This window comes from Diuraphis noxia, unplaced genomic scaffold, assembly GCF_037042655.1.
Source record: "Diuraphis noxia isolate RWA-SAM2 unplaced genomic scaffold, SU_Dnox_SAM2 contig0002, whole genome shotgun sequence".
NCBI classification, from domain to species: Eukaryota; Metazoa; Arthropoda; class Insecta; order Hemiptera; family Aphididae; genus Diuraphis; species Diuraphis noxia.
In genome coordinates this window covers 41540330-41550240 of record NW_028301712.1, presented here as the reverse complement: position 1 = coordinate 41550240, position 9911 = coordinate 41540330, and the positions used below count along the sequence as shown (strand labels likewise).

Below are 9911 nucleotides of genomic sequence, written 5' to 3'. Positions count from 1 at the left end.
TAATATTACCTATATGCAGCCTGCAACTTACTGCTGGCGATCAGTAATTATAAAACAATACTCGATTAAATTTCTGACGATCGAAACGTGTTGATTCCCATTTACCGGTATTTGGACGATCGATGGTTGAATGATCTAACGATTATTTCGAAATTGGTCCAGACGAGATAACTAAATATTAAAATGGTACCCATAACCCATTAAGCCTTTAAAGTTGTTACCTATAATTGTACTGGGACAAAGCTACCGTCCTACCGACCTACTGTGTGAAAAATGTTTATCATCCGATTACTCTTATCTCTCGTTTATGCCAAGTGATGATCGAGATTTGTTGGTTATGATTTGTATGGATTTATTTTATTATTAAATTTTGTAATTCGTGCGGCCAGTCATGAATTCATATTTCATGATCGTTCGAAATTTAAATTGAAACACTACTTGAACATGTCCCACAGCAATCCATAGTACAGCTAACAAATAAACGCATCTCTGCACCGTTTTAGACTAAATTTTGTTATTTTTCTCGACGATCTGATTCACAGTTTTATATATGCATTTGAATAAACACAATAATTGGTAGTATGAAGAGAAGGAATGGCGATTGTGGAAAATCTCGAAAGGCCTTGAAAAGAAACAAATCTGCCACCGAAGGAATCTACTGGAGGTATATGATTGCAATTGCAATTGGAAACAATTCAATATTAATTGTTGAATCTATAATAGTACAGATTTACATATTTGTTGTTTATAGTTCCGTTCATTATCTGAAGTTGTTCGGCATTTGGCTCGTTCTAATACTACTTGATTATTTACTACATTTTCGGTTTGAGTACGTATGGCCATTTTGGCTACTGTTTCACAAAATTGTTGAAGGAATTAAACATCAAGGATTTGTAAGTATACACATAGATAATGTACATATTATATTATCCTTTATGTAACTATTTCAATTGTTGATCACCGTATTGAGAACAACTATTAAATTGTCTAATATAAAGTCAACAGCATTCATTTAAAAAAAAAAACTGAAATTATTATATAGGTAGTCTAGGTTTGTCATAATAAATCATTATAAATAAAATCATTAACATTAAATGTTAAAAAATAACCATTTCTATATTTAAAAAGTGTTGATATAAAATAGGAATCTCGCTTCTTCAGCTATCTCATCTATTTCAATGAAGTTTATAGAAAAAATAAACAACCATAGGTCATTGGGATCCATTTAATAATAACATTTCTGTAATTTATACTTGGTAATTTGCATAGTTTTAAATGTTGATGGTTTTTTTAAAGTGATTTATGGCTAAACTTGAAATAGCTCTTTCAAGTATATAACTATCAGCATCTTATTTTTTAAGGTATAAAATGTTTAATATGTATTTATAAAATTAACATAATGTATACTTATTTGTTTCTCATGCTGCAGGTTTATACAGTGTTTTTTGTTTGTATTGCATTGACATCAGACATGGTGTGCTTTTTTTTTATACCTGTACATTGGTTGCTGTTTGTTGCTAGTACTTATTTTTGGGTACAATATATTTACCAAGCAGGTTAGTCAAATATTAGAGTATATTTGTTTCTTATATTTTTTATTTATTATCATAATATTTTTTATTTATATTATGTAGAAAAATGTGTTTCTTGGCCAGTGGTAACTTTATTAGTCCTGTACATTTATGTGGAGGCTTATATCCGACTGAATAACCCTGACCATATTCCTTATAAATTGGTTTTGTGTAAACCTTTAGCTGCTAATTGGTAAGATACTTAATAATATATATTACATTTTATTTGACTTTATTAAAAAATAATACATAATATCTTAATAATTTTTAGTATTGGATATCCTGTGGTTACACTATGTTTTGGTTTCAAAAGTTATTTAAGTCATAAATTGAGACAGGTAAGCATCACAAAAATTATTTAGTTTTTTTTATTACCATTAACTAAGTGGTTAAAATGTAAACTATTGTCCACAACTGTTGACAATAGTAATGTATATTATTAATGCAATTTTTTTATTTTAGAAACAACAACATAGGGTTTCTAAAGAAAATGAGTTTTACCAGAACTTATTATTAGATGCTTTGCCATTTGATAGAATAACCGGCTCCATTATACCTAGTCAAGAAAATGATGATGGAGGTAATTTTATTTCTGTAAATAAAACTATAAATCTTGATACAAAATTGTTTAATTTTTTCATACATAGAAATATGGTTGGAATCAATTTGTGAGGTGCCTGCTGAAGACAATGATATACACATTAATAAAGTGATATCTAATGGTAGTGTTCCTCATAAGAAACCTGAAAAACAAGATAATACTATTTGTACTGAAATACCTAATAAAAAATTAGTAACTAATGATAAATTAATGTAAGTTCTTATTATTTAGATAATATCATTATTATATTTGTCAAAGTAACTTGAAATAATATTAATTTGATTATGATAGATGTAATAGTAATCAAGAAAATCATGTAAATAAAGATACTGAAAAAAATAAAAGGGCGACTCCTAAATCGTCGTCAACTAAAAATAATAATCATATAAAGTGTAGCAATCAAAACTCAAACACAAAAGAATCTACAAAATCTAAAGGCACCTCACCACTAAGACTAGAAAAGCCTTTAATTGTTGATCCTAAAGACATATATTGTGAAACGTAAGTTTTTTATTATATTGAAATATTCACCTTCATTAATATGTTCATTACATTATTAGTTTGGAAAATGAGTTGAAAAGGCTTAAATGTGAACTTCATTCATGTCTTCAGGCAGAAAAAGAACTGAGAAATCAGTTAAATTCTGCTTTGATTGAAAATTCAAATACATCACATGATTTGATAAGGCTGAAACAAGAACACGAAGATACCAAATCTAAGTAAAATAGAATACCATATAATAATTAGATCTTATTGTCCATTTTATATTGCATTAAAACCATCAATTTGTTTAGGGTTATCAATTTAGTAGTAACCCATCAAAATGATAAGCAGATGGTGTCTCAACTTGAAAAACGTTTGTCAGATGAAAAACGACAAAGGATTTCATGTGAGTCTCAATTAGTGTCAGAAAGACGACAGTTAAAAAAAGTTGAAGAGCTTGCTGCTTCTAGATTATCAGCTTTATCAACAAAGTAAATATTAATTTGTTCATTTTATGTTAAAATACTAAATAAAAATTCTCAATTTTATTTTAGACCTGAATGTACAGAAAGCTGTAAAGTTAGACGCAAAGAGCTTGAAAGTGAAGCCAAAGCGTTACGCAAAGAACTTAGGATAAAAGATGAGCAGTATGTGGCAGCCCAAAAAGAAGTAAATGTAAGTTTAAAATGCATAGGTACTTATTTTAATATGTAATTAAAATTATTTTATTGATTATAGGATCTTCAGCCATATAAACAAAGTCAAGATAAAATTGATTTTGTTATGTCTGCATTGTCAACATTGAAAGACAAAAATGCTCACTTAGAACACAGTCTGAGCGCAGAGACGCGCATTAAACTTGATCTGTTTTCAGCATTAGGCGAAGCCAAGAGACAGCTGGAAATTAAAATTAGTAATGTTTTAAGTATAGTTATTGGTTATTGGATAATATGATAATATTGATTTTTGTCTTTAGATAAAATTTCATCTCAAGAAAAAGAGATTGAAGAACTTAAGTCTAAAATAGCTCAGACAATGATCATGACACCACCAAATAACTCATACCATATGGTAAACTCTGTTGGCGGATCGCCAACAATGAGGTTTGGTGGAAGTAATTCACCTCAATCTAGCCTTGATCCAAATGCCACTATATATACACCCAAAAAAAGTTCACATTTAGTCACTGAAGCTTAATATTTAAGTAAAAGTAAGTATTGTTTTTTAGTTAATTAATATAAAATATGTCCTTCAATGCATTTGTTATAGTAAATGTGGCGAATTTAGTAAAAAATAATATTGTTGATGTGATGCTAAAAACACTTCCAAATAAATATTACTTTTTGTATACCCAACATCTCTCAACAGTTGTAAAATTTGTTGTCTTTGATTTAAACAGTAACTTATTAAAAAATAATTGAAAACAATATTCAATAGTCATTATTGTTATTTAAAATTTTATTTTTATATTTTCTAATAGCATTAATTGTACTGTTTTAGTGTTAGCATACAGAATTGCCGTGTTTTTTCAAAAATTGACAACTAAAATTGATTCTTTTTTGTCTTAACAGATAATAATTAATAATTATATTGTACACATTAAATACCTCAGTATTCTATGAAAGTGTTAATGTAGAAACAATTTGTATTAATAGTTATATTCTTTATTAAAATCTGCATTTTTATTGTTTACAAACATTTTACAAATATCTTTGATGATTTAAATTAATCCCTCCCCTTCTCATTTACTATGAATTTGACCTACATGCACTTCATAATTTATTATGTAACTGTTTTTTTTTTTTTTTGATTTGTTATTTTTTCTCAGTTATTGACCAATGGGGTGCTTCTACTTCAATTTATTTATTTCGTTTATTTGATCTTCCAATTTTTAATGGTTTCTTTTTTTGCAATTTAATCTGTAACAGTATCTTTGTGGTATTAGACACACAAAATCTAAGAAACTTAAAGTCAAAACGAACAAATTAATATTAAGACATAATATGTTAAGTTTAAACTTAGTTCTTTTTTAACCATTATTTAAAATTGTATATTTTTTTTTTTGTTCCTAATTAGAAAAATTCCTGAGGGTCACGTAACCCTAAAGGAGTTTTTCTTTGTTAACATTTATGATTGTAATGAAAAGATTGTGATAATTTATAGATGAAATAGCTCCGTTTCAAATGAATTCATGTGTGTATTAAATAGGTACACATATATATTAAATTTAATATATATATATATTTTTTTTTTAATTAAGACAATATGGTCATAGATTAAAAATACTTTCATTTCGCATGCGTACTTAAAATAACTATTCATTGTTTGTTATTATTTTTTTAAATCGTTTGGTTTTTCATTTTCACTTGTAGTACAATAATATAAAAATAAATACTTTTTCAGAGTATATTACTATTTTGAGTTGTTTATTCCAAAATCGTACACATATATATAAAAAAAAAATATTTAATAATAATAAATAAAAAAGATAATAATTACCTACATTCATTAAAAATCAATGGATTTGTTTAATGGTACAATTATTCAGAATATATTATCCATGCACAATATTATGTATCATAATATAATACAGTACAAATTACAAGAATGACGTGAATAGAATTGAATATACTCAGTGCTTAATATGTACATTTCAAATTGCATATCGAATAATTTTAAAAAAAGACCATTATGTTACGCTTAAAGTATTGTTAATAAAATTAATTTAACATATACAAAGTTTAAGGAACAGGTGCATCTACTTCAGGACTGCTAGCATCGGGTTCTTCATCATTATAAATATTTTCAGCCATTTGCCATACCTGAGATAAAATAATATCGTTAGTATAATACAACAATAATTGAATTTGTTTTATTAGGATATGGAACACAATGTTTATTTATGTTCAATTTTAACATAATTACCTGCATAATATTGTCCTCTGAAACTGAACATATAACCCATGGTTCATTGGGATTCCAAGAGAAATCTGATATTTTAGCTGTATGGCCGCCATGTATGAACTAAATAAATTTCAATACCCAAATATTTATAGATTAATGTTTATATTACAACAATCTTTGTAAAAAAATAATTACCAAAAGTTCAGGAGGGCCATCATCAGCATCTTCTGGAGACTGTTCTTCGCCTATTTTACTTAAATCCCAAACATGTAAACGTCTATCTGTACCACTAGATGCTAATATAGTCTCATTATGTGGTGACCATTGTACTTGGAATATTTCATCTTTATGTGATTCAAAGGAATGCAACTTCAACTTGAGATTTCTTAAATCCCATAAGGCTACAGTCTAAATATAAAAAATAAATTGTTTAAAATAATTTTGAATTATCAAGCATTTAAAATTTAGCTCACTTTATCAGCACTGCCGGTAGCTAAAATGAATTCTGAGTATGGATTAAATGATAAACAATTAACTTCAGCAGTGTGAGCATCAACAGTATGAGATGGTTTGCTTGTATTGTTGGCACGTGTATCCCAAATCATAAGCTTTTGATCATCAGCAACAGAACCAAACAATGATTCATGTAATAAATGCCAAGCAACATCCTAAAAATAACTCTGTTGGTTACAAACATCATTTTACAAAATAGCAATTTTTCAAGTACTTCAACAACAGCAGTATGTCCAGTAAAAATAGTTTTAGCTTCAACAACTCTATGTTCTTTTGGAGTGGCATTAATATCCCATAAACATATGGTGTGATCATCAGAGGCACTTAATAAATATCCATTTAAATTGGGATTCCATGATAAACCATATCCTTCTTTTTGATGACCTCGTAATCTATATTTAAATACATTTATTTTAATTTTATTTATTATGAATATTTATTTCATCTTACCTTAAATCTGGTTGACATTCTCCATTTGGATCAGGCTTTGATGGATGTTTGGTATAATCAAACACTAATACATCACTTGATGGTGTTTTAGTAGCGATTACACATGGATTTTGCGGCATGTAACGAGCACGGTTTACCTCACCTTCATGGTTTATTTTAATTTCAATTTCAATCTTACCACTTACTGAACCAAATCCGCCATATTCTAAAAAAATGTTTCATTTAAAATAATCATAAAAGTAAAAAAAAAATTTGGGTATATAATCTATATACCTTGTTTTTCTCCATCATAATGAGAAGAATCGAATTGAGCATCTTCATTAGGTAACTGAACACTAGCAATTAATAAATGATTTTGTTCATCTGATGTATGAGTACCAAGTATTAAACGGTGTATAGAATATTCTTTACCTTCCGGACTACAAAATATATTCATAATATTAATTAGATTAGTATATGTAATATAGAATAGTAATTAAATCATTATCTTATTTAAAGTTTATTTAATATCTCATTATAATTTTCCATTTGATACAAACTAATATTTTGTTAATTTCAATTTGATTTCAGATTCTTGTATACTTTTATAAATCATTATTTAATATGTTAGGATACGAGTTTCTGAATATAACACATAACATCTACGATTTAAAACATAAATACAGTGAAAACTATATGTAAAATAACCATTACTTAAATATAGGTTGGTTTACTTTATAATTCATACATACAATTATTGTATAAAATTAAATAGTCACTCTATAGTTTATAATAAAAAATCATTTTACGTAAGAAAATTTAACTTGCCTTATTGGTAGGCGTATGATAATTGGAAAAAATATAAAAATGTCTAAAATTACTACATTCTCTATTGTTCACTTTAATATTGTTATTAACAATATCAAATATATTTTTAATACAGAAGTAATTTCTGACATTAACGTATTATCACAAAAGTATGCTAATATCTGATACCCAAGTGAATAATATGACAATAAAAAGACATCGTACTAAGATCAAAAAGTGTAGATAATTGAATAGGATATGATAAAAAATGGTGAAAAGAAATTGTTTGATGTTTACATTTATAATTTTTGTATCAACAAAATGTTAATATAAAACCCACTATATCCAATCCTATTAAAAAAACTAGATTTCATTAGTTATAGTTTTCATTGTATTTTAAAATAAATGGTATCTAACTAATATTTCATTCAGAGTTTGGCAGTGATAGATGATAATCGTTAAAAAGCAGGCACATAGCCAATCGATTAAAGACAAAATAATATGCGATGAATACGGTAAGAATGGATTCAATTACCGAGTAACATCCGGGAGCCACTGAGCTGTGAGCGACGGCCACTCAAGAGCATGAGTCATGACCAAGTCATACAAGAACGGAGTGTTCTTCTTCCATATCTTGTACTCTTCGTTGATGACACGCTCCTCGACCGCCTCGTCAAACGTATCTGGAAAACGCCGGTGTTAATACCACTATCATAACAATTATTCAAACGAGGAACCCGGTTCAGGCGCTTTTGTACTTACCACCTTCCTTGTCTCCCATTATCGCCGCAAGTGGATGCTAACACGCAAATAATCGCTGTCGTCTTCTAGTTGCTAGTTGTTGTAGTCGTTATAGTGATCGTCTCGTAGCGGCGGCACGAACGATGGGCACTAGAGGTTTAACCGAAAGATTTTCCGAATTCGACAAAGACCGTGATGTGTGTAACGCGCACTTGCGGTGCGTAAAGAGTGTGAGTAGTGTGACGCTAACGCAGGTCGCAGGACGGAGTCACGATGATAGGCGGAGAGAAAAAGGAAAAACAATAAATTGCGCCAAAACGCGTGAAAATAAAGAGAGATGATAATCGAAAAACGCCGAACAGTAGATGGAGGAGGACGGCGCGAATCAGAAAAAACTATGGTCCTGCCGCCGCGGTCCAGTTGGCAGTGTTGCTAACATAACAACAACGCATTGGACACAGTCTACCACTACGTCGAGTATTCAAGTCACAATGTTGACAATATATTTACCTATACTGGCTATACTATAAATTGTATTGTCTATAATTTTATAACACTATAAATAGTATAATATTGTCTATATTATAAATTACACAAATCGTGGGTTATCATAGACAAATAATATTATATTATATGTGACATATAATATGTCTATAAGTAGTATAAGTTAGTGCAGTGTTTCTCAACCTTTTTACTGTGGCGACCCCTTTTTTAAATTTAAATTTTTTAGCGATCCCTACATATTATATATTTTGACATACTCGCTTAGATTATCATTATAAATAATCTAGAGTCTATAGTTACTACAAGTACTGTACACGAGAAATATAAAAGATACATATTATAATATTATATTTATTTAAAATTAAAAAAAACGTACATTAAATATTTCATTTTATTATATAAATATATTTTTATATTAAGATTTTTAATCTGGATTTTTAAAATGGATTTTTATAATAATATAATATGTGCAGTGTGCACTGCGGCCGCGGCGGTGGCCTTATCTTAGGTTGATACTTGATAATCTATATTCAACGTTTAGTATAGATTCTTTAATAGACGTCATAGAGTAATATCGCTTTAAAAATGATAATAGTGTGTTTTCCATTTTAATATAAATAATCTATACTCGTAATAGGTATGTAATATAATAGTATTTTATTGATTTTATTTTTTTATTGTTTGAGCTTTTAATTTTCGAATTGATTTAAATCATTCGATTGCGACCCTAAATAATAAGTTGGCGACCCCCAAAGGGGTCGCGACCCCCAGGTTGAGAAACACTGAGTTAGTGGATTACCTAATAGCACAGAACAATTTAACAATTTTTTTGCTAATAGATATTAGATTTACATCACTGACTATATAGTGTCGTAATTCATGGGATTTAATGATGATGACGAATTTATTCGTTTTTGAATTTCAAAAAAATTTCAAAAATCGATTGATAGCAGTTAAAACATTGATTATAAATGGTTATGATTAATAATTATTACTGTTGAATATTCAATGTCGAATATATCATTCAAACATATTTATATCCAATTATTTAACATATTTATCAAAAAACAAATTTTATAAATTTTTTTAAAGAAAATCAAATTTTACAAGTTTTCGCGATTTTGTTGAATTTTAGAAAAATTCAGAAGTCAATAATGTCAAAAACACTCACATCATTGTAGATACATTCATTCTCTATGATCAGAATCTAAACACAAAGAGTTAATGTTTAATACTTTGTTTAATTGTATGTGTGAAAAAATGTTCTCGGTATTTTATTATAGGTACTCAACTCAACTCAATGACATACAGTATACACTATACACACTTTCTATCAGTGTACTTTATGTGTGAGTGCA

The 9911-nt window shown here is 28.2% G+C and overlaps 2 protein-coding genes across 3 annotated transcripts; one reads left to right on the top strand and one right to left on the bottom strand.

Annotated features, from left to right (window-relative positions):
- Positions 1 to 303: 303 nt before the first annotated feature.
- Positions 304 to 5062, top strand: LOC107165558 (macoilin-1). Of its 2 annotated transcripts, none has more exons than XM_015513849.2 (14): positions 304 to 664; positions 752 to 893; positions 1430 to 1556; positions 1635 to 1764; positions 1843 to 1909; positions 2034 to 2151; positions 2219 to 2384; positions 2464 to 2673; positions 2733 to 2891; positions 2967 to 3146; positions 3210 to 3330; positions 3394 to 3568; positions 3632 to 3865; positions 4484 to 5062. In XM_015513849.2, exons 1-13 carry the CDS (start codon positions 582 to 584, stop codon positions 3850 to 3852), a joined length of 1899 nt encoding a protein of 632 aa, XP_015369335.1. In that variant the 5' UTR covers positions 304 to 581; the 3' UTR covers positions 3853 to 3865; positions 4484 to 5062. The 2 variants fall into 2 exon arrangements, with proteins under 2 accessions (XP_015369335.1, XP_015369334.1); XM_015513848.2 differs by having other exon boundaries at positions 305 to 664; positions 4156 to 5062.
- Positions 5051 to 8415, bottom strand: Caf1-55 (chromatin assembly factor 1 p55 subunit). The gene is made up of 9 exons (XM_015513841.2): positions 8071 to 8415; positions 7844 to 7991; positions 6796 to 6941; positions 6523 to 6727; positions 6287 to 6464; positions 6033 to 6227; positions 5755 to 5967; positions 5581 to 5679; positions 5051 to 5477 (listed from the first exon to the last, which is right to left on the bottom strand). The coding sequence occupies exons 1-9, from the start codon at positions 8087 to 8089 to the stop codon at positions 5397 to 5399; spliced, it is 1284 nt and encodes a 427-aa protein (XP_015369327.1). The 5' UTR covers positions 8090 to 8415; the 3' UTR covers positions 5051 to 5396.
- Positions 8416 to 9911: the final 1496 nt, after the last annotated feature.